The sequence below is a fragment of the Eumetopias jubatus genome, unplaced genomic scaffold, assembly GCF_037043125.1.
Source record: "Eumetopias jubatus isolate StellerSeaLion01/CBP00866 unplaced genomic scaffold, mEumJub1_p1.0 scaffold_10, whole genome shotgun sequence".
NCBI classification, from domain to species: Eukaryota; Metazoa; Chordata; class Mammalia; order Carnivora; family Otariidae; genus Eumetopias; species Eumetopias jubatus.
In genome coordinates, this window is record NW_028274816.1 from 98,961,478 (window position 1) to 98,986,493 (window position 25,016).

The window sequence follows — 25,016 nt, forward strand, 5'->3', positions numbered from 1 at the left end:
AGGAAGCATCAGTGAAATGGAATCGTGCCCTTTAGGGGAACTTTATCTTTACAGAGTCTCGTTTTTCAATGTGTAAATGGATTTTTCAGAATATTCGCTAGCCTCCCCTGGGCTAGCCCTCACGGGCTGAGGGTGTCAGTGCACTCACAGTCTGGCATTCTGTCTTTTGTTAGGGGGCTCCTTGCTGGACAAAATCTCCAGACGTTCTAGATGGCTGAATATCTGGTCTATGCTTGCTTGGATTTCGTTTTCTACTACTGCACAAAAGAGAAAAAAGAGTAATTGCTGGAAGAGACAGCGAACTTAAATTAGAAGGATACATTAAACACATCTTTTTTCCATATCCAATAAATTCAAAGAAACACATTTTAAAAGGAGAAAAACACATATACTAGTGAGTAACTGGAAAAAATTCAAGTTATACTAAGTACTCTGTAAATGTTTTTCTAAACACATACACACATGTAGCTGTTAAAGCCATAACAATGCCAATTTTTAAAAAAGCTAGATAAATCTGTAGAAATAAATTTCTTGCCTTTAGAAACAAAATAAGCAAAATGCAGTATCTTCTGAAACAGAATGAGGTCTCTTTTCCTTTGAGATTATTCTCAGATACGAGTTATAAATATCTAGTAAAAAGGCTGCCAATTGAATTCCCTACAGTAATGAGGTTAAAAGAAAAAAAAAAGCAAAGGGGAAGATTAGTGTGTGAAACACAGAGAAGTGCTCCCTTAAGGCTTTCCATAAGAATGGGCAGGCTGACGCTGATGTCCCCAAAATAGACCAAATATCACTAGGAAAGGCCCAGGAAAGAATCCACAGAGATAAAGATATGATAAATACACTCATTTTCCTTATCCCTTTTGATAAACAGTCGAAATTACCGCTTTTCCATTTTTCATCATACGACAACGGGAATGTTGGGAAGGCAAACAGAGCCGATTGGACACTAATCTGTGCACAGAAGAAAGGCACCCAGACTGCTTCTCGCCCCAGAAAGACATGACAGTGGACCTGTCCAACCTACAGCTGATATACAGTTTGGATGAGAACGAGGTGGGCACAGAACCCAGAGACGCTTTTGAGGCTGTGGAAAGGAGGCACGAGTGGTCAGAATCGGGCGTGCTGACAGCCCGGCAGGGAGGTGAGGGGGTGGCCTCCGCAGCGTGTGGGGAACCAGTGGTGCCTGTCTGACCAGCTCCGAGAGAGGACCTTTCCTTACAACGGCAAAGAAACCACGAAACAAAAAGCAGAGCTCTTCTCCAAAGAAACCACGGTGTGGGAACTAAACTAATTAATATTGCTATTCGTTTCTGAATAATCCTCCTAAAAAAGCCACAGTTCTCAGCTCAGAAGAAATGACCGATTCCAGTTCAACATCTCTGAGTTGGTATGGAGCACAGTCCTCTAAGGGCTCGGTAATTAGATGAAGACAGGTGGAGGAGAGAATGTCCATTCCCATAGGGCCATGTCAGGTTGAGCGGAGGGGTCACGGGGGTACGACTGGTGGGATTCCACAGGGTGCAATCAGGGAAGCCAGCGACTTTGCCAGAGGGTGTTTCTGTCCACCGAACAACAGAACTCATTCTGCGCTGAATCATTAAGCCCCTGAGGCAGAAACGCGGTCAGGAAACCCAGCCCATTAGCATGGTGTCATCAGAGAAAGGACTCTGGTCTCCATAGTTAATTACTCACGGTGCAGAGACTGCTTGTCTGCCGGTCTCCAGGTGTCCCATGTGAGACTGGATCTCGTGGACCTGCCTCTCAAAGGAAGAGAGAGGAAATGAGCGAGACAGGAGTAATCAACAGTGTTTCGGCCAGGAAAGACACGTTTTCTGATGCCAACATGTAACCGATTTAAATTGACAGCATCGCTGAACTGTAAAATTTGTAAGTGGCACTTTAGGCCACATGTTTTGGCAGGGTTTCTAATAATTTAACACGAATATGAATAATAATACCGACAGGCAGCATTTACTGAGCACTTGCCATATCTAAGACATTCTGCAAAGTCAATAACCCCACGAGGAAAGGACCATTATCATCTTCATTTTGTAAATAAGACAACTGAAGCCCAGAAAGGTTATGTAGCTTGTTCAAGGTCACACAGCAAGTGATAAACCTCAATCTGGACCCAGCCAATCCCACTCTCTGTTCTTTGACCCAACGTGCTGAGTGCTGGTCTGTACTAGGGAGAGTCAAAGGGCAGGACAGATATAATCCTTGTCCTTGAGAAACAATGTAATTAGGAATGACAGGCCAGAGGGACATGAAAAGTCCCAAGATTTGAGAGAGCACTCAGACACACTAGTGTAAACAAAAAGGAAGCTGAGGAGTGGCGGTGTCAAGGAAAGGCAAGAACATAAAAGAGTAAGCTGGGGGAAACTGGTGGGGTGAAGCGAGTTCTGAAGATCATTTTGAAGATGGGAGACATGATCTGGTGAGGGAAGAGATGAAGAAAATGATACGCAAAAAGGCACATCATGTGGATTACAAGCAGGCTGGCCGGCCTGAAAGAGAGTTGGGGTCCGAGGGGAGAAGGGATGAGGCGATTAGCCGCAGAAAATGATCAGAGAAGGTCCTGAAAGATAGGGATCTCCTGTTTGGTAACCACCTCTCCCTGGCAATACCAGGCGATTGTTATCTCGTTTGGAAATGCAACACCATACCCTGGACCTCTAGCATGGTCCCGGACATCAGGCCCTAGAGCGCTCTCTGGAGGCTCCCCTGGGCTTGGCCAAGGTCACCCTCGGAGCCCTTCCTAGCAGGCCTCTGTGATCAGGCCTGGAATATTGCTTATGCTGCCCCTGACAACTGCTTCCTGGTGCTTCTGGCCTCTATGCCTTAGAGGCACAGGGAAGGAAGCTGCTGAGCTCTTACATCATCTTCAACCCTTGAGGGAAACATCAGCAGCCAACCTCCACCATGAGCACCACAAACAGTGAACCCAAATTGACCAATGCGAGCAAGGAGCCCAAATTTGGTTTCAACTTCCTCTTGTCTTTTCCAGGGCTTTCCTGTAGCCTTTAAACATGACCCATGGCCCAGAGGCAAGGCCAATTCTGTATTCCCTATACTACTGCAGTCGCATATTCCCTGTACTACAGCAGTCCCATAATCCCTGTACTACAGGAGTCCCATAATCCCTGTACTACAGCAGTCCCATAATCCCTGTACTACAGCAGTCCCATAATCCCTGTACTACAGCAGTCCCATAATCCCTGTACTACAGCAGTCCCATATTCTCTGTACTACAGCAGTCCCATATTCTCTGTACTACAGCAGTCCCATATTCCCTGTGCTACAGCAGTCCCATATTCCCTGTACTACAGCAGTCCCATATTCCCTGTGCTACTTCAGTCCCATTTTCCCTGTACTACAACAGTCCCATATTCCCTGTACTACAGCAGTCCCATATTCTCTGTACTACAGCAGTCCCATATTCCCTGTACTACAGCAGTCCTATATTCCCTGTACTACAGCAGTCCCATATTCCCTGTACTACTTCAGTCCCATTTTCCCTGTACTACAACAGTCTCATATTCCCTGTACTACAGCAGTCCCATATTCTCTGTACTACAGCAGTCCCATATTCCCTGTACTACCTCAGTCCCATTTTCCCTGTACTACAACAGTCTCATATTCCCTGTACTACAGCTGTCCCATATTCCCTGTACTACAGCAGTCCCATATCCCCTGTACTACAGCAATCCCATATTCCCTGTGCTACAGCAGTCCCCTATCCCCTGTACTACAGCAGTCCCATTTTCCCTGTGCTACAGCAGTCCCATATTCCCTGTATTACAGCAGTCCCATATCCCCTGTACTACAACAGTCCTATATTCCCTCTACTACTGCAGTATTATATTACTAATTGAGATCTGTCTGGACTAATTAAGTAGTTTCTGGTTTGGTTTATTTCCAACAGGGGAGATGCACAGGATCAGCCTTTAAATTTAATTAATCTGTTAATTTTTCAGGATCAGTCTTTTAAAGAAGCATCTCAAGGATGTTTGAGTTAGATGTTTAAAGACTATATTTTGAGTATTTGTGTTTCCCTATGGATACCTTTTCTCTGGCAGCCTTTTTGATTGAGGACTGTGTTTCCTCAGATACCTCATTGCCCATAGTCTTTCCAGCTCTCATTCCAATGAGAACATTCCAGAGACCAAACGAAGCATCCACTCCAGGTGCTTCTCCAGTCAGCTCTGGGGATGACTGCATGTTATCAGTATCTAGTATCAGGTACCTCACCTGTTGCCTAGCTAGAATGACACCTTTCTAGGTTTCTGACATAGCTAGTTCTCCACCATCTTACTCCTTGTAGACTCCACCCCCCTTTTAGAAAGACTTGAACACACACCCATTTGTTGGATTGTGTTGGTTGGCTCTTGACACCCACTTCTATCCCTTTCTTTGCAGGTGCTGGAAGCCCACAAACCACATTTCACAGATTCCCTTGACAGCAGGCTTCTGCCAATAAAATGTACCTGTGTGAAATCTGGAAGGTGAAAAGGTGGAAGCCACTCTCTCCTCCTCTGCAGTAGCAGACGTGCAGGGAGCACGTTGGACTCCATATTCCCCCACTCGTCCCCGGGCTTGGGACTGTGCGGGTTGTGGTGACCTCAGCAGTCTGTTGAGTGGCAGTAGCAGCTTTGAATCTATGGAAAGCAGCTGTAACCTGAAAGCTAGTGATGCGATTCCCCCGGCCCCCGACGTTCACCACCACTAGCCCCCCAGTGATGAGCACCAATTACGTGTATGGACATCCATCATGACCTGAGCTGAAACCAAGAGTTTAATGTTTCACCAACCGAACCACCCGGGTGCCGCAGGAGTGGAGGAATTTTTGCCTTTTCCGCAGATTGGGCAATTAATGCTCTCACACATTCTTCTTCTTTTTTTTTTTTTTTAAGAAAACAAACCCCAAACACCCCAATGTGAATTATCCACAGGCTTGTAAGGGTGAAGAACCCTCTACTTGCCAAGACAGGGCACACATTGTGTGCATGAGTTTGAGTACTTGGGAAGAAAGACAGGGCTTAGCCCTGCAGTGGAGCTAGTCTCAGTGATCCAAATATTCTGGCAACGCCGAAGACCTTATGAGAGGGGCCAGAAATAGATGGTCCTCTCTGGGCAGGTCAAGCGTGTTATGAATAGCCAGGGGAGAGAGCACCAGAATAAACTGCTAACTGATTTAAGAGTCTACATTCCCTGAATATATGTTTTCCAGTTTCCAGAGACTGATTTGATCAGGGAAACGAGGGAACGACGCCCCTACACATCCTCCTTTGCCTGCACTGCTCTTGTGGAAGTACACTGGCTCCCACGAGGGATTCCAGCTTCAGTCCTGCTCCTCACACCTGTGGCCGCTGTTCCCTGGATGGACATGTTTAACTAGTTCCATTTTAATTCCTTACCACATGGCTAGAATTGGTTATGAATTCATACATTTTAATAGGAGAAAAATAAGTATTTTACAAGCAATGCTGAGAAGCCAATATCAGAACATAAGCTTCGTAGGCGACCTGAGGCAGGACGGGCTCACTCGATGACAATCTCGGTGAGGGTCTCGCTCTCATCACCCAGCTCTTCAGTGGTGGAATCTGTGGCCTGAGCCTTCTCTGCTGGGGCTTCACTTTTCTCTCTGCGAAAAGAATACCAAAGGCTTTTACTCTGCAGAGGAACAATTCAACTTTTCATAATTTACTCATTTGAGGTAAGAATTGTAAATCAGGTACCCCGGTTCCTTGTTGAAAATCTCATCCTCATCAGAAGAACCCCTGTCATGCAGCTTCTGTGCCATGTTTTTCTTGCGTGTGGCATTGAGAGGTCTGTACATGTCCCGGAGCCAAAGTGGCCGCCTTCTCCAGAAAAAGCCCTCCTAGAAAACAGAAAGGACGATGTTAATTCTGCATTTCCCCTGCACTCTCCAGCCACAGGACGTTACCCTGCTCAGATTTACCTGACTCTCACTTTCTGTTGAGCATCTCTTCCGCAGCAGGGATTGAAAGAAGCCCCTTGGAGGAAACACACACGCAGACAATTAGTGATTCATACCATTTCCCATGCCTCTCACAATGTGCATCTCTGGTCTTATTAGGACACCTCTGTCCATAATCACAGGAAGCAAAATCACCACAGGCCTGGGATCTTGAAAATAATCCCATGCATGCTGGGCTTCCAGAATTTTCCCATGTCTGTCTGTAATGGCCCCACAATGTCGGAGATGTTTGTATGTGGCTCGGCATGGAGTATAGGCAGGAGTTTCATCCCGCTCACCTGGGCCCTTGGCCAAGTGCCCTCGTGCAGTGAACAAACCGTGCAGTCGCACGGCAGAAGCACCTTACTCTCCGGAGGTATTTTACATTGGTCTCCTATGCACTCAGTCTCATAGACATCATTTCCTGGGGAGGGGGAAGGAGAGGTGCTTCTATTTCCCTAGCTGCTTTATCCTGCAAGTTGAATCGCACCAAGAAAATGCCTGAGTCCAACCAGCAAAGATACCTAGCTCCCTGACTTTCACACTGCAGGCTGTCACTGATGAGTATGTCGTGAAAGCAGCTTAAAGGTCACAACTAGCACTAAAACACAAAATATTCTTTTTGAATACAAACACTATAGAGAAAGAGTGTATAGTAAGTTTGTCTTAGAAACTGCTTACGTCTCTACAGTATGTGTGTACTGAATTGTGACATAAAATGTAGCTTGCAGCCCAAGAACAGCGTAATCAGAGGAGGAGTGCCCAACTGGAAAGCAACCATCTTCTGACACTCACTAGCTGTATGACCACGGGGCAATTTACCTTCCTTTTCTTCTTCTCCATTTCCTTATTATAAAAGGAAGAGACAAACTATTATCTAAGGCCTCTCCCCGTTACAATTCTATGGGGTCTGCACAAAGGGAATGGAGAGTGGGGGCTCGAAAACCAGGAGGAGGAGGAAGAAAAAGTTTTCCTGCCACTTTACAGGAAGGAGCCATATATCTTGCCTTCCATCAGCCTTGAAGACTAGCCCTCTTAGCCTAAGACTTTGTGGCCCTCCCTATCCTTTCCCCAGAGCCTCCGAGAAGGCCTCCGGCCAGGCCTGATGTTCACTACCAGCAGGAACCAACACCTCCCCACCTCCACCCTCTTTCTTTACAGGACTGGTGACAGCAGATGCTCTCTGCCAGTCTCATTCTAACTCAGGTTTGGCTGGGGAGCTAATTTTGCTGGATCCAGGCAAAGCATTAGGCCAAGTAAGTATTCTTTCTGCCTTTGGTGGTGTCCTGGGCGTAAAACAAGGGGATTGAAATAGAGAGGAGTTCTAAAATCTAGTTCTAAATTTCTACTTTAACAATTGCCAGACTCATATTTACCTTGACCTTCCTTCTTTACCTTCCTCGGATGCTGCTCTGTGAGAATAAATCTGTTTTGGAAGGAAACGTGATCACAGTTACCCATCTTGATGACCACTGCCTCCAAATCTTTATTCATTCCTTTGTATTTTAAGTCTTACCTAGCCAGTGAGATGGTAACTTTTTTGAGGACAGGAATTCGGTTTGCTTAATAGTCCTATGACTCTTCCACTGTACCTAACTTGGGATCTTGTGTGTAGCTGGCAATACGTCTTATTGACGGTTTTAGATGACATTCAACAAGTAATTTCTAATAAAAACTCTTAGAGGTAGGAAAAGAAAAGAAAAGCATCTACCAGAAAGCTAAGCAGCAGCATTGTTTCAAAGTCAAAGACAAGAGTGGGATGCCTATTATTCCTGCTACTATTCATCATTGTTGACGAGGTCCTAATCAATGCAATAGGAAAAATGAAGTATTGGAAAGGAAGAAACAAAACATATTTGCATATGAAATTATGGACAACCTAAAAGGCCCAAGAGAATCAACTACAATTTTACTGAAGTATGAGAAGTCACTAAGATGGCTAGATACAAAGTCAAGAGCTCAACATGCAAACCACAATAGCTCTCCTACATCCCACAAATAACTAGTCAACAAATGGAAGAATGATCTCGTTTACAATATCAATAAAAGGCATAAAGTACCTAGGAATGAACTTATAGCAAAGAATAGGTAAGGCTTATGAGATGAAAATATTAAAACTCTTCTGAAGGACATTAAGAAGAAATGAGTACATGATGTGAGATACCATGTTCCTAGAATGTTGCAAAGATGGCAGTTCTCCTCGAATTAACCTACAAATTCAAAACAATCCTATTCAAATCTCAAGATAGTTGTTTTGTTTTTTAACAAAAACTGGCCAGCTGACATTTGGTGGAGAAAATATGCAAGCCTAGGTATGAAATGTATGAAAAAGAAGACCAAAGAGCAGGAGCTTACCCTAGCAGACATCAAAATATGTTATTATAAGGCAACCGGAATTAAGTACATAGTGTGATACTGGTACAGGGAAAGAAAACTGGATTGATAAGAGTCCAGATAAAAATAGTATTTTAGATCAGTGAAGAATGAATGAACCATTCAATAAAAGATTTTAAAGTGACTGGATCTTTAGGTAGGGAGAAGAAAAAAGTTAGATCCCTCACCTCAACCATACCAAAAAACAAAACGGATTCTATACATATTAAAAAATATAAATGACAACAAAAGTTAGGAGAGCATAGAAGAAACCAGCATAGAGGCAACAGAGGCCTCGTTAACAAGACCCACATCCCAGAAGGCGTGAGGAGAGGACTGGCAGATAGGTCCTTGCCCATCATTCATAGTCCTTGCCCCCTTCACCCTCCCTGGATTGCTGGTCTTCCTATTGATTTATAAAACTCTCTTTATAGTAAATATATTAATCTTTTCGGGAGCTTTCATTGAATTTCAATGTTTCAAATATTTGCCAGTGTTTTCATCTTTAAGGAGACAGAACACGTGGAACCGGAGCACGGGGTCTGCAGTCAGGCGGAACGGGGTTCTGCTTTGGGTTTTGCCATCCCTTAAGCTCATCCTCTTTCAGTTATCAAAGAGGGATGGTAATATTGTCATCACAGGATTGTGGGGATTAAATCAGATATGGAAAATTCTTCTTCCTAGGCTTGACATAAACCAGTGCCACGTTTGCTAATGGTGTCACAGACAGGATGATCAAATCTATCAAAGGTTTCTGCCTGTGGTGTTGGGTCAGAAAGCTCTTTTCCACCACCAGATGATAAAAATATTGCTTCTGTTTTCTTTTAATGGTTTTATGGGTTGTGTTCTTTTTTTTACATTTACTGAAATATGTTTGTTTTAAGGTGAGGAATGGGTATCTGCTGTTATTTTCCTCCCCAATAATGAAGCAGTTGTTCTATTACCATTTATTTATTTTCTTCCGCTGGTTTGAATACTAAAAGGTAACATTTCAGAAGTCCTAGTAATACATGGGTCTGTCTATTGCTGGACTCTGTATGCTACTTCAAATAAATATTAGGCTGCCTTATTCCTCATTGTGAAGTTGACATAATGTCTCATCTCTCTTCCTATGAACACTACTATTGTCTTAAACGAAAAACACTGCATGGTCTCTGTCGTCGAAAAGCTTATCATCAAAGTAGGGAGGCAAAATGATGAAACCACATAAATACAAACACAAGGTTAAGAAATTAAAAACAGCAATAGGAATTTATAGAACTTCCCTAAAAACCAAAGGCCACGTGCCACCTGGAGATGCAGAGGGTACTATCTGGACAATGGCCAATGCTTTATCTTCCCAGAGACCTTGGTAAGCTGACTCCACGCCAGTTCCTAGCCTCCTGGGCTCAGAAATCAGACTCTGTCCTCATCAAAAGCGAACTCACTTCTTCCTATAGAGGCAATCTCACTTTATCAATGCCCCAGGATTGATCAAAATCAGAATGCCAGGTTAGGACTTGACAATGAGAAACATATCTGTTCCACAGATAGGGCATCTGTGTCTACATGATTCGGAATTACCTCCCATGGACACAGGCCTCCGTGGCACACTGAAGCACAATCAGAAGGCTATTTGGTGAGAAGAGAATTAGAAGGAAAGTAACCAGCTGAATCCAGTGTTTAACAGAAAGGACTGAAGTAGCCAGATCCATCCGTCTCCCCGCCAGGCACAGCCTCACTAGTGGGCCTGACTTTCATCTGCTGCCTGAGGTGCCGTCCCTACTCTCGGGCAAGCCTAGGATGGGCACTGCCCATGTTGGGCTCTTCTTCACCATTTCTATGGTTTTACTACCGACCAACCTTCCTGAAGACAGACACGTTTCTCTTTAGCAGTTAATATATCCAGTCAGGTTTTACTCAGGTCTGATAAACCAGGAAGCCACTTGATCCTTACATATCTCTGCTCTGCTCTGCTCAATGTGTTGACCTTGGTGTTTCTCTCTTGGGGAGCTGCCTTTTAAAAAATTGTTTACCTTATTTTTGTTAACAGGGGAGGGGGATGCATCACTGTAGACCCTCAGAAATGGTGACAAATCTCACAGAAGGACTAGGACCAGGAGCGCTGGAGTATTCAGGGAAGGCTTTATGGAGAAAGATGAACTTCAGTTGGCTTTTGAGAGATTCACGGTACTTCCACAGGCAGAGCAAATTAAGGGAATTTCAGATGGGCAAAGTCACCGACAGAAACAGGAATGGGCATGGGGTGACTGGGGTGTGGTGAGGGGCTGCTTTCGTTGGAATGGAGGCCTGACACAACAGTAGAAAATGTAGATAAGGTAAATTAGGTTGGATTGGTAGGATAGAGTCAAGACTGTCAACTTGTTAAATCATTCTTTTAAAAACCTTAGCACCTGCCTGTTGGGAAAAGTAAAGAGTCATTATAGGATTGGAGAAAAGGTAAACAGGCAAGCTCCAGGAACAGGCGACTATAAATAGGACATGCTTTGGAAGAGTCTGATGCAGGATTTTAGCTGCAGTATTTTAACTGAACCTAGTTACATAACACCTTACACGGTGGAGGAGAAAGCTGCTAAGTAAATCTAATTAATCAACAAGATGACATTTTTATCTGTAAGCCATGTCCTTTTTTCTCGGATGACCGATAGCTCCAGGAGGGTGGAGACTATCTCTCTCATCATTTCAGCCAAGGAAAGAAATCAGTGGTAGTCTGAGAGTGACTGGTGAGTACATCTAATCAACATAATTTGGAGTTGAAGAAATGTTACTATCATGTCAACTCTGGCCTCCTTAAACTTAATGTCTCAGAACAGTCTAATGGCTTGTTGCCTTGGTTACAATCCACAGATCTCCTGTCAGTGGGGTTCCTTTAAAATTCCCTGGCATATACTTTGCAAAAAGAGAACAAAGCATATCTCAGTCCTCCAGACTGAAGAGGAACATCAAGTAGTAGTAGGTGGGAAAGTGGCTTTGATTTTCAGTTTGTGGGTTCTGAATCTATTATAAAGATAAAATCTGAATTAACAGTTGTCCTTACCTCAATGAGACAGAAAACTATAATCAAAATCATCACTACTACAGTCACAGATATTGCCAAGATGAGTTTGTTGTTATAGCCATAACCTGGAACTTCTTTTGTGAGCTAAAAAAATAAAGAATCATTTTTTTAGAAAACAAAGGCACAAGATGAAAGCTAACTATTCTTCAGCTCCTCTAAAATAGACCCCATTCTTTCAGATGAGCGGCTTACAGGTTCTTAAGGAACACACCAAATCTAATGTGTTATGTAATCTTATCATTAGCCTTTTCTTCAAAATTTCGTTTATCTGGTATGTTAGGTCCTCTTCTCGTCTACCCTGGGGATAGTGGCACTCTTGTCTAAATGAGCAGAGTGGCAGATCACTGTCTTAGCCAATGTGACCTGGCTAAGACAAGACCCAGACTAGGAGCCCCCTGGCCTTTGTCCTTGGGCGCTTTCATGGCATGTCCTAAACTGACTCAAAGTCCAGATCCCATGTTGTAGGAGTTTTCCTCACCTCACTGGACTCCTGCCCTTTCCGTTTGCTCTGGACTTCTGTGCTCTCATTGATGTAGTTCTCAGTCTTCCATTGGTCCGTATCCCACTCTACCTTGGACACCTTTACTTCTTGCTGCTCACTGAGAAGCTTCATCAGGAGGCCTGTTCTGGAGATGAGCTTGGCACAGGCCAGTTGCACGTGGGTCTCCGAGCAGTCCATTTTCAAAGTCCGGATAACGTGAGAAATGAGCCTTCTCACGTCGTTGTTCGGGACGAGGGACCGTAGCTGCTGGTTTAGCTGAATTTCAAATAGGTCACCTGGAGCTGAAAGCTTCGACACAGTGAAGCCTGTGGGCTTCGGGGGCAATTCAGTGCCCGTGCTGTTGTATATCCATCGTGTTTCATTGGTTTGTTTAACAGTTGGCATAAAGTTGTCTGTGGTGGCTGTAGAATATGCACTGGAAAGATTCTTATGGTTCCTGAATTCAAAGAGGGTTTGTTCTGGCACAGTCATGTTTCTTGTAGAAATAGGGTTCTCAGAAACATTCTGTGCAGTACTGTTTTCTACAGTAGTGTTTTGTCTAAAAGGCTCTGAAGGAGTTAATAATTCTGGAAAGGGATTTTCCTGAGAACTTAGTTCTCCTGAAGATGAAAAAGCCTCCCGTGAAGGGGAATTTACGAGGCTCCTGATGGCAGAGAATGGAGGCCTCTTTGCAAGCATCAGCCTATTACTGAGAGGACTTTTCTTTCTGAATTTTCGACTCAGCTTGGCCTTGGGTGCTCTGTGGACCACACGTGAGCGAGTTTTATGAAAGAGGTACTTTTTTCTGGAATGTGAGACTGGTTTAGAAGCCTTCATATTCCTAACTCTAGCATTTGCATCCTCTAAAACAAAAATGGTGTAGGTTAAGTCTTTTGATTTGTTTTTCACCTCAGGTAGGGATTTTGGAGCAGTGGAGGCAGAAGGCCTGCCCAAGGAGTATTGTTTCACGAACGAAGAGACTGCTGCCTTGTGCTCCTTTATGAACGAAGGCTCCGTATTGAAGGAGTCTCCCACTAATTTCCTGGGCCTCTGCGCCATGTGAAGCTGCTCCAGCTCCCTTGGGGACGGTCTACTGACCCTTCTTTCTTTGGCCCTATTCTCCACAAATGGCTGGGCATTCTGTTGCCGCCAGTTTCTCTGATTGCCCACTTGTTTGAAGTGCCTTCTCTTTAGGCCCTTTGGGCCCTTGATAACCTTTTTTACTCTCAGCATCTTTTTCCCTACACTCTCAGCCTTGGCGAGGCTCTTTTCCTGTGCTTGGGTAGTTTCCAATTTCTTTGGAAAGATTTGGCGTTTGAATTTGGGACCGAAAAGGCCGGAATGTATAAGCATGGCAGTTTTTTCTTTCTTTTTCACCTCATCAATTTTTTCTTGAATTTCTGCATCTAATAAATTTTCTAGAGAATAGAGTTTCCTCAGTTTATTTTTGTAAGTTGAATTGTTGGGTCCAGGTTTAAGAGAAGTGTTCCCTGTGTTGTTTGTCAAGGGACCCATGGGCTTGTCTCCATCTTGCACATTTGAAAACAGAAGTTTAATGAATGGTAATAACGTTGATTCTACATCTTCTAGATTTCCCTCTGAGAAATAAGGCAATATGTAATTCAGCGCACTAATAACATCACTTTCATCATTAAAGTCTAGCTGCTCATTCAGAAAGGCTAAACTGACGCCATTTTTGTCTGAGGATGCCTTCTCTGGCTCAATCGTCAGCTCAGTACTGGTGCTCTTCTTCCGGGATTTCAATACCTTCGTGAATGATCCTTCTGCGTTCCTTACAGATAATTCTTCATCTGTCAACAAAGAAGAGACTAGTTTTGATAATGAAAGACTGATAGTATAGCTTTTTGTCAGTCCACAGTCATACATCCCAAATAAATTAAGAATCGACAAATATTTGAGTACCATTTAGAGAGGAGACAAACTCAAACTTGAATCTCTGATTGGCAACAACAAAAGGAGAAAAGGGTATTTTTTGAAAAAGCAGCTATTTACTCAGAACCATCCATAGTGTGAATAACTGTATTTGGGATTATTCCATGGGTCCCCAAAGGCTCGACTGTGCAGTACTCAAAAAAAGTCAAGGCTGGAAGACACTCAGCTAAACTGTGTGCAGATCTAATGTGACTCCTGGCATTCATATACCCCATCCTGTTCTGCTTCAGATGCTTCCTGCCTGCACTCTTCAGCATGCTTGTGTTCTTGCTGCCATCACAGATGCCCATGACAACACCCACTGTTAGCAGGTCCTCATCTGGACATGCCCTCTCTACCTACCCACCAATTCCTTTGCTTGGTCTCTGCTCCCATATATTGCAGCTCACATAACATAAGCTCTAAACAGAAAAAAACCCACTATGTCCACCCTGGCTCTTTGCTTAAATTTGGGCAGGGATCTGGGGTCTAGGTTAAGATATTTCCCAGGTGTGAGAGATATGTCAATGTGGAATGTTCAATAAATCAATGGAATGATACTTGAGGTTTTAACATGCAGAAGGGATAAAGAATCTTTTGCCAGATGCCTACTTCACTCTCATTTCTAATATTTCTTGCTTTATTTAGGGAACTGTTCAGAGCTTCCAACTATCTGAAGGTCAGGTGCACAGCTTGTATAGATGGCACAGCATTGTGCTGCTGGGTTTCTTTTCCAGAAGATCTGGAAGTATTTTTAGTGGTGGTGGTGAGGGTCAGAGGAGGAGGTAATAAGGGTCACGAGAAAGGAGGAGCAACAGGCTTGCCGAGAGTGCAAAATGAGACACTTGAGTGCTAGGCTACAGCACTTAACACCTCTGATCACAGTCTTCCTCACCTGTAAACGGAGATTACACATGCCTATTCTACCCACCTCTAAGGGAGAAGGGAGTAATATAATTGGTAAAAAAATTGTTTTGAAAAATAAGCAACACTGTACTTACTTACAGAAGTAGCAAAGTATTATTTCTTTTTTTTTTTTTTAGTATTATTTCTGATGTACCCTAGATCATTGATAAGGACCTGTATTCCAGCTATCCAAGTGCAAAAGCACATTTTGGAAGTCATCAAGTTAGTGCCAATAAAACATAGTATACAGAAAAATACTTAAAAGCACCTGAGTGTTTTTAGACAGAAAAGCTTAAGATTCAGAACAAGTTCAGAGTTGGACAATCCAAGAATAGAAGAGCCCTCTCTATCTTTTTTTTAAATTTTCATTGTTATGTTAATCACCATACATTACATCATTAGCTTTTGATGTAGTGTTCCATGATTCATTGTTTGTGCATAACACCCAGTGCTCCAGGCAGAATGTGCCCTCTTTAATACCCATCACCAGGCTAACCCATCCCCCTACCCTCCTCCCCTCTAGAAACCTCAGTTTGTTTTTTCGAGTTCATCGTCTCTCATGGTTCGTCTCCCCCTCCGACTTACTCCCCTTCATTCTTCCCCTCCTGCTATCTTCTTCTTTTTTTTTTCCCTTAACATATATTGCATTATTTGTTTCAGAGGTACAGATCTGTGATTCAACAGTCTTGCACAATTCACAGTGCTCACCATAGCACATACCCTCCCCAACGTCTCTCACCCAGCCACCCCCTCCCTCCCACCCCCCACCACTCCAGCAACCCTCAGTTTGTTCCTGAGATTAAGAATTCCTCATATCAGTGAGGTCATATGATACATGTCTTTCTCTGATTGACTTATTTCACTCAGCATAACACCCTCCAGTTCCATCCACGTCGTTGCAAATGGCAAGATCTCATTCCTTTTGATGAGCCCTCTCTATCCATTAGAAGGTAGCAGCTTCTGGTTAGGGAACAGAGAGTCTCAGGCTCTGAATAACACTTTTTTATAAATCAGCACCACTTTTACTCTTATAGTATATTACTTGTAAAAATAAACAAAATAAAAATGTATCTTCACCTGTCCTATAAGACAAAGGGCACCTGAGATCTAATGCATATAAAATCAGTTTACAAACTGTGAGGCACTCTATCAACAACTTTTCAGTTGGGGGTAATTAATTTAATAACATAACTGAGAATCTGACTTTTAACAAAGGAATAGTTCTTAGAAATTTAGAGATCTGAGGTGTGCTTGGGTGGCTCAAGCATACGACTATTGATTTTGGCTCAGGTCATGATCTCAAGGTCATGGGATCGAGCCCCGCGCTGGGCTCCGCACTCAGCGGGGAGTCTGCTTGAGATTCTCTCCCTCTGCCCCTCCCTCGACTCGCGTGCTCTCTCTCTCTCAAATAAATAAATAAATCTTTCTTAACAAAAGAGAGATTTAGGGATTTGACTCTGAATGAATAAAAATAATGCAATGACATCATTAGTTAAAAATTTTATCATGGTTGATTAAAAATAAAAAAACATAAATAAAATAAAAATTTAAAAATTTACCATGAGGCAATTCAGACTCACCACAATGTGTGGCATTTGTCAGACATTCACTGTCACAATGCAGCTTGACTGTCTTGCAGACAACCTCAATATTATTTTTGAATTGGCAGAGACAGCAGGCCATACGGCTAGGTAAAATCCTATACATGGAAACACAGAGAATTAAATTAGTGGTAAAGGAGTTACTTGAGTAGGCAGGCCAAGGGCATCACAGGGCTGTGCAAAAAGGAATTCTTGAGGCATGTGGCCTGGATGTTTGGGTAGGGACCAGTTGGCCCACTGCTGCTCTTGAATATTGTAAATAAATAGAAGGACAGAGGTGTCCACAGAAAGGTAAGGATGGTAGGGGGTATGGTATGCCTAGAATAAGATAGAGATGAGAACTGGGTGGCACTGATCTGTAGTTGAATTCAGAAGTATCTCCTTCCAACCCAAAAGTCTCCCTTTGGCTTGAGAGCACACAGGAAGAGGGTAGATTTCTAACAAGAGTCTGAATAAGTCTAAAATATGACCCATACTGAAGATAGAAAGCAATCAATCAAAACTAACCCATAATCTACACAGATGTTACAATTAGCAGACAACGACATTTAAAAAGTTGTTGTAACTGGGGTGCGTGGGTGGTGCGGTCAGTTAAACATCTGACTCTTGGTTTCAGCTCAGGTCACGATCTCAGGGTCATGAGATCAAGCCCCACATTGGGCTCCTAGCTCAGCGTGAAGTCTGCTTGAGATGATCTCTCCCTCTCCCTCTGCCCCACCCGCTCATGCTCTCTCTCTCTCAAATAAGTGAATTTTTTTAAAAAAGTTATAACTGTGTTTCATATGTTAAAAAAACCCACACTAAAAAACCCATGCCTCTACTGAACTCAGTGAGTTGTGCAACAACTTCAAGTGGCCTAATATATGTGTACTTAGAGTGAATGAAGGAGAGGAAATATAAGAAATTTTGAAAAAATAATAGCCTAAAATTTTCCAAACAGGCAAACCCAATAAACCCACAAATCCGAGAAGGTCAATAAACTCTAAGCACAAGAAACATGGACAAAACTACATGAAGGCACATCATAATCAAACTACTCAAAACCATCAATAAAGAGAACATCTTAAAAGCAGCCAAAGGAAAAAAACACACACACAACGTATAGAGAAACAAAGATAATAATGACAACATATTTCTTGTTGGAAATAATGGAACTCAGTAGAGCAATGTCTTTAAAGCAGTGAAGAGAGGGGACCCAACAACTATCAAGCTAATATTCTATATTCAGATCTTTCAAAAACAAAAGCAAAACAAAGACTATCTGAGACATGCAAAAACTGAAAGAATTCATCGCTAGTAGACTTACACTGTAGAAGTGCTAAAGGAAATAGTTTTAAGCGGAAGGAAAATGATACCAGATGGAAACGTGGATCCACACAAAAGAGTGAGGAACATTAGAACTGGTAACTACATAGGTAAATATATAAGGCTTTTCTTACTATTTAAATATCCAAATACAATGTGATTTCACTTATATGTAGAATTAAAAAAAACAACAAATGAACAAACAACAAAAAATAGAGAAACACACTCTAAAATATGGAGAACAAACTGGTTGCTAAAGTGGAGAGGGTGGGGATAAGGTCAAAATAGGTGAAAAGGATTAAGAGGTACAAACTTCCAGTTATAAAATAAATAAGTCACTGGATGAAAAGTACAATGTAGGGAATACAGTCAATAATACTGTAATACACTTATTGTGGTGAGCATTTCATAATGTATATAATTGTTGAACCACTATGTTGTACATCTGAAACTAATTTAATATTACATCAACTATACTTCAATAAATTAATTTTTAAATTTCTATTTATTTTCTAAAAATATGTTTTATATATATGTATTCACATGGCTCAAAATTCAAAAGGTATGTAGTACACAATTCAAAGTTTTTCTGCTACTCCTGTCCCTCAGCCTACCCATCGCCCTCCACTCCCTAAAGAAAAGTAATGTTATTTATTTCTTGGGCCAAATTACTTTCAGTTTCCTTACAAGTATGGGAAATAAAATCTCCAAGTCAGACACTATCATGGGGAAATACAAATTATAAATAGTATCTAAGAAATTCATAAAATAAAAGAAAATTTGCTTGGTTTTAGCATTTCTCCCTTACCGATAAGATATCAGACGAAGGGTGGGGGATCTACTTTAGTGGGATCATAATTCCTATGTTTAGATTACTATGACTACTATGTCTTTTATTACTAATTCAGGAGTCATTTATGACTTATCTACTCAAGTTGAACTAATGATACGATACACAACTGTCATGAAAAATGCCAGTTAATTGCTTTGAGTGTAATGTTTTTTCCAAAATCATTTGTGTCTACATTGACTTTTTCTACAAATCAATTAAAAAAAGATAACAAAAAGTTGGCAAAGGACAAAAAATTCAGATAAGAAATACAAATGTTCAGTAAACAAAGAGAGATATTTAAATTTACAAGTAATCAGAAAGCTTCAAATTCAGATGAGACCCCTTTTATTCACCCATCAGATCAGCCAAGAAATGGAGAATATCCAGTGGCGGAGGGGTGTGAGGATGTGAATGCTGTCATGGTCTATGCGTTGGACTGTAAGTCGGCACAGCTTTTTTGAGGGCAATTAAAATTGGACATCTACCTAGTCTTCATCCCAACAATTCCATTTCTAGATCTCTATTCCACAGAAATCCTTGCCCGTGTACACAGAGATGCATGGATGAGGTGGTTCACTGCAGCAATGCGTGTGACAAGAAAACCGGACACAGTCTAAACATCCATCAATAGGGGAATTATTAAATTGTAATACATTCATACTATGGAATATTACGCAGGAGTTTACATGAATGGGGTAACTCCCTATGTACTAGAAGAAAAGAAATCTAAGACCTACCATGAAGCAAAAGAATCGAGTTGTAGGATGTTACCACTTACGTAAAAAAAAGAAAGAAAAAGAAAGAAAGAAAGAAAGGAAGAAAGAAAGAAAGAAAGAAAGAAAGAAAGAAAGAAAGAAAGAAAGAAAGAAAGAAAGAAAATGACACAACAAACCTATTTTGTTGTCTATTCATATGTATGTAGACAAATGCATGGAAAAAGGTCTGGAAGGACATATATGAAATCCAGAGTAGTGGCTATCTCAGCGGTGGGGGATCAGAACACAAGGAGGATGTTCACTCTATAGCTATATTCTTTCATTTTTATATATTGAGAATATAATCATGTATTCCTTGTCTAATGGAACAGAAGTTTAGATTGACTCTAATTTTAAAGAGAGCCTGCCAAATTTAATTTTTAAAATAAACACTGAATTACAGTCAATAGAGGTTGAATTGGGATATGGAGGGGGAAATACCTTTCCTCAGAGCTACTGACTTCCAAATTCTGGACCAACAAGGATCTTAGAATGCAGTTAAGTTTTTTGTATTTGTCTTTGGAGAGAATATACTCACAGTTTCTCAGCCCAACGGTATGCCTTCCATATATTTTCATCAATGTAAGAAATAGAATTTCCTTCGAAATTTCTGTAAAGAAACACAGTTCAGATCCTTGAATAGGTAGGAAAAGAATGAACAGAGTAAGTAAAAGAAGCATTGGGAACCTTGTGGGGAATATTCAAATGCAGAAAATACCAGCATTCTAATTTCCACAGCTATCGGCATCCCAGTTTGCGCAATTAAGGAAGAGATGATGTGGGGCTGCTGGCGCAAACAAGGCATCTCCCTAGAACCTGAACTTCCTATCTTGGACAGATATTGCCAGTTAATTACTTTGACTATAAGTGTTTTTTCCAAAATCGCTGATGTGTCCAAAATGGCTCCTTCATAAATCAGTGAGAAAATAATAATTCGACAGAAACATGGCAAAAACGTATCACTATAGGCAAACAAAGGTAAAGAAACCCTAAGCCAGGCAACACCAAAGGTTTGGCTCAGTGCCCTCTGTTGAAACCTCTTCAGCTGTTCGGATAAAGGAAGTTAGAAATTAGAGGAACTAATATGGAGAGATTTCTTAGACGTACTGCATAAGGAAAAGCAGCAAATCACTGAGCAAGGAATAGAAGTATTACCTCATTAGGGGAAAAATGGCAAAGGAAAGCGATGGGAAGGAAGGACTCACACTGAAATGGTAACAGGAGTTATCTTACAGGTGGTAGGGAGGGTGGGGTGGGATTTTTACATTTTATCCTATATGCTTGTGCCATTTAGAAACAAACAAACAAACAAACAAACAAACAAAACCCCAGTGAGAGTGTATCCACGAATTGCATGTGTTTAAAAGAAGCCATGAAATGCCGGAGACTCCGTTTCATCCACTAACTCTATGTATTTTTACCTTTAGCTTTCCTCAGCAACAACTTACCTATTCAGTTTATAGACACATTTTTTTCTAGGGGAGTCAGAAAAGAAGGCAAAACAGGTACCCATCTGCCCATCTGCCTAGTGGCCATTTCCAGGAACCAGAAACCTTCTGGTTGCTTTATGTTCCCTGAGAAAAGATGCCTAAAGCTGAACTTAGCTCCCTCAAACTGGCTCTCCTTCCCAACTGCTGTGTTTCCACCTGTTCTTCCGCCATTGTACTGCTCATCCAGGACAAAAACTTCGAGAGTCATGTTTCATTTTTCTCTTTTCTGGACACACCCTACCCGCTACTCTCATCAGTTACTCAGTCTTGTTGCTTCTTCCTTTGCGGTGCTCTCAGGATTTTCTTTCTACTCGTATCACAGCCACTCTGATCTGGCCCCTTGCCATTTTTACTCCCAGCTTTTGCTAGAGCATTCTATCTGGTCTCCCTAGATCAAGCTTTCCTCTCTAGATCGCTCTACATCGGGAATCAAAAACAATCCTCTTGTTTTAATGATATGTATCTCTTGTGGGAAAACTTTCAGTGACTCTCTATATCTCAGAGTGTAACTTTCAAACCCCTCTAGGTGATAGTCAAGGGTTTTCACAGTCGTATCTTTCACAGCGTCCTAACCTAATTCTTAATTCCTGATCGGTCTTGCAGCCGGTCTTGCAGACTTTGCCTAGACTATACTCCCTATTTTTGCTCTATTTAACAAATCATAGCCACTCTTTAAGTCTCAGCTAAAGTTTTAGCTTATCCATGCAGCTCTCCCTCACCTCCACACTCTACTGATTACAGATTTAGCTTATCCCTGCAGTTCTCCCTCACCTCCACGCTCTACTGATTACAGATTCTGGTGAATTATAGCACCTATGGTCTGTACTTAATCATAGGTCACCTCCCTTTCTATGCCTGTTTCCTTTCTTCCCACCTATCATTTCACGTTCTAAAGACAATGTCATACTCTCATGGATCCCACAGTACTGAGTCCTGGGCTGGGCACAAAATAGGTGCTATATATAGAAGGCCAGGGGACAAAGATGAGTTCTGAACATGACTGAGGAGTCAAATAATAAGAGATAACACTCATATGTATGCTAGGCACCAATATAAGTGCTTTACCTGTATTAACTCATCTAAATCTCACAATAAGCCCATGAGATGGTAACTATCATAATTCGCATTTTACGGAAAAGGAAATTGAATCAAAAGCTATTAAGTGACAGACCTCGGTTCAAACCCAGGTGGTCTAGTTCCAGAATCTCTACTCTTAACCACTTTGTTGTATCACCTCCAATGAGATGGAGAGAAGGACATGTTGCTATAAAGAGGATGGAGCAAATATGGGAGAGTAGAGATTAAGGAATGAAATGATGGGGATAAAAAACTGGATAAGAAAAAGGAATAAGGACAATTGCAAGTAAAAGATTGGAGAAGGGGGAATAATAGCAAAAAGCAAAACAAAGATAAGGGACAGTTGACAAAGAAAAGGTAAAAACAGAAAGTCAACATGGGTTGGGGAGATGAGGAAGGCCCAGGAAGACCTCGAAGAAAAGGCTGCCATGGCAAGCAGGAGGCAGAGAACAAATGAGGAAAGGCAATACTTACAAGATGGTGAAGGTGCCATTGTAGGTGCTGGGCTCTGGCACAGGCACTCTGTGGAGCCTCGGCTTTGGGCTGAAACTGGTACACGACAGCGTCTCATCTTTGCAGATACAGAGCTCACATATGTTGATGTTCGTGGTAGCATTCTCTTCTGGTTGCTCAGTTAAAGTTGCGTATGACTTTTCTGGGGTATATTTAACAAAATGCAGCACTGAACGCTGGGTCGTTGGGGGAAAAACTGTCTCAGATGAATCTGGTTGCGGACGTACAGTAATTTCCAGGTCCATAGGTGGAACCGTGACTTTAGTCAGGTTTGGATGTTGACTCTGAGCCTGTTCTGGATGGGCAAGTGTCACCTCAAGGTCCTTTGGAGGAGGAGCTATAGTCTTCTTCGTGGCTGTAGAATGTGTAGGCTCTGTAATAGGTTCTGGAGTAATGGTAAGCCCCAAGTTCACATGATGAACTGTGGTGCTGGGTGACGCTGGATGCTGACCTTGATCCTTACACGGAGTTGGAGCTGTCACCTCCTGATGGAATGGATATTGAACTACAACCTCCTTAGGTGGCTCTGGAGGCTGAGCTGGGATCTCTTGCAAGGTTGGAGAAGGTTGAACCTCCATATCGGATCCTGCAGTTACAGTAATTTCCAGGTCCATAGGTAGAACTGTGACTTCAGTCAGGTTTGGATGTTGACTCTGAACCTGTTCTGGATGGGCAAGTGTCACATAAGGTCCTTTGGTAGAGGAGATATAGTCTTCCTCATGGTTGTAGAACGTGCAGCCTCTGTAATCGATTTTGGAGTAATGGTAAGCCCCAAGTCCACATGATGAAATGTGGTGCTGGGTGATGCTGGATGCTGACCTTGATCCTTACTTGGAGTTGGAGCTGTCACCTCCTGATGAAATGGATATTGAACAACAACCTCCTTAGGTGGCTCTGGAGGCTGAGCTGGGGTCTCTTGCATGGTTGGAGAAGTATCAGTCTCTGTAGTAGGTTCTGGAGTTATGGTAAGCCCCAGGACCAAAGGTTTTTTTTTTTTAATTTTTTATTGTTATGTTAATCACCATATATTACATCATTTGTTTTGGTGTAGTGTTCCATGATTCATTGTTTGTTCATAACACCCAGTGCTCCATGCAGAATGTGCCCTCTTTAATACCCATAACCAGGCTACCCCATCCCCCTACCCTCCTCCCCTCTAGAAACCTCAGTTTGTTTTTCAGAGTCCATCATCTCTCCTGGTTCGTCTCCCCCTCTGACTTACTCCCCTTCATTCTTCCTCTCCTGCTATCTTCTTCTTTTTCTTTTTTTTTTCTCAAAATACGTTGCGTTATTTGTTTCAGAAGTACAGATCTGTGATTCAACAGTCTTACACAATTCACAGCGCTCACCGTAGCACATATCTTCCCCAATGTCTATCACCCAGCGACCCCATCCCTCCCACCCCCGACCACTCCAGCAACCCTCAGTTTGTTCCTGAGATTAAGAATTCCTCATATCAGTGAGGTCATATGATACATGTCTTTCTCTGATTGACTTATTTCACTCAGCATAACACCCTCCAGTTCCATCCACGTCATTGCAAATGGCAAGATCTCTTTCCTTTTGATGGCTGCATAATATTCCATTGTGTATATATACCACATCTTCTTTAGCCATTCATCTGTCGATGGACATCTTGGCTCTTTCCAGTTTGGCTATTGTGGACATTGCTGCTATAAACATTGGGGTGCACGTACCCCTTCGGGTCCCTACATTTGTATCTTTGGGGTAAATACCCCGTAGTGCAATTGCTGGATCGAATGGTAGCTCTAATTTCAACTGTTTGAGGAACCTCCATACTGTTTTCCAGAGGGGTTGCACCAGCTTGCATTCCCACCAACAGTGTAGGAGGGTTCCCCTTTCTCCACATCCCCGCCAACATCTGCCGTTCCCTGACTTGTTAATTTTAGCCATTCTGACGGGTGTGAGGTGGTATCTCATTGAGGTTTTGATTTGGATTTCCCTGATGCCGAGCGATGTTGAGCACTTTTTCATATGCCTGTTGGCCATTTGGATGTCTTCTTTGGAAAAATGTCTGTTCATGTCTTCTGCCCATTTCTTGATTGGATTATTTGTTCTTTGGGTGCTGAGTTTGATAAGTTCTTTATAGGTTTTGGATACTAGCCCTTTATCTGATATGTCATTTGCAAATATTTTCTCCCATTCTGTCGGTTGTCTTTTGGTTTTGTGGACTGTTTCTTTTGCTGTGCAAAAGCTTTTTATCTTGATGAAATCCCAATAGTTCATTTTTGCCCTGGCTTCCTGTGCCTTTGGTGATGTTTCTAGGAAGAAGTTGCTGCGGCTGAGGTCGAAGAGGTTGCTACCTGTGTTCTCCTTTAGGATTTGGATGGACTCCTGTCTCACGTTTAGGTCTTTAAACCATTTGGAGTCTATTTTTGTGTGTGGTGTAAAGAAATGGTCCAGTTTCATTCTTCTGCATGTGGCTGTCCAATTTTCCCAACACCATTTGTGGAAGAGACTGTCTATTTTCCACTGGACATTCTTTCCTGCTTGGTCAAAGACAAGTTGACCATAGAGTTGAGGGTCCATTTCTGGGCTCTCGATTCTGTTCCATTGATCTATGTGTCTGTTTTTGTGCCAGTACCATACTGTCTTGATGATGACAGCTTTGTAATAGAGCTGGAAGTCCGGAATTGTGATGCCGCCAGCTTTGCTTTTCTTTTTCAATATTCCTCTGGCTATTCGGGGT

General features: G+C 42.2%; 2 protein-coding genes across 7 annotated transcripts in view; both read right to left on the reverse strand.

Moving 5' to 3' along the window:
• Positions 1 to 1,695: 1,695 nt before the first annotated feature.
• LOC148163391 (leucine-rich repeat-containing protein 37A2-like) lies at positions 1,696 to 16,452 on the reverse strand. Of its 6 annotated transcripts, none has more exons than XR_015769316.1 (9): positions 16,293 to 16,426; positions 11,893 to 13,706; positions 11,394 to 11,498; positions 7,360 to 7,409; positions 5,966 to 6,020; positions 5,742 to 5,884; positions 5,529 to 5,647; positions 4,491 to 4,633; positions 1,696 to 1,761 (listed from the first exon to the last, which is right to left on the reverse strand). XR_015769316.1 is itself a non-coding variant. In XM_088028230.1 (7 exons), exons 1-7 carry the CDS (start codon positions 16,438 to 16,440, stop codon positions 5,545 to 5,547), a joined length of 2,394 nt encoding a protein of 797 aa, XP_087884356.1. In that variant the 5' UTR covers positions 16,441 to 16,452; the 3' UTR covers positions 5,438 to 5,544. The 6 variants fall into 6 exon arrangements, 3 of the variants coding, with proteins under 3 accessions (XP_087884356.1, XP_087884355.1, XP_087884354.1); XR_015769317.1 differs by having other exon boundaries at positions 1,696 to 1,757; positions 5,482 to 5,647; XR_015769315.1 differs by having other exon boundaries at positions 5,482 to 5,647.
• Positions 16,453 to 19,760: 3,308 nt separating this feature from the next.
• LOC148163392 (leucine-rich repeat-containing protein 37A3-like) overlaps positions 19,761 to 25,016 on the reverse strand; it is a 39,920-nt gene continuing 34,664 nt past the window's right edge. Inside the window, 2 exon segments of the mRNA XM_088027066.1 lie at positions 19,761 to 19,836; positions 22,268 to 22,970. Of these exon segments, the coding sequence (XP_087883192.1) occupies positions 19,761 to 19,836; positions 22,268 to 22,970 (779 nt within the window).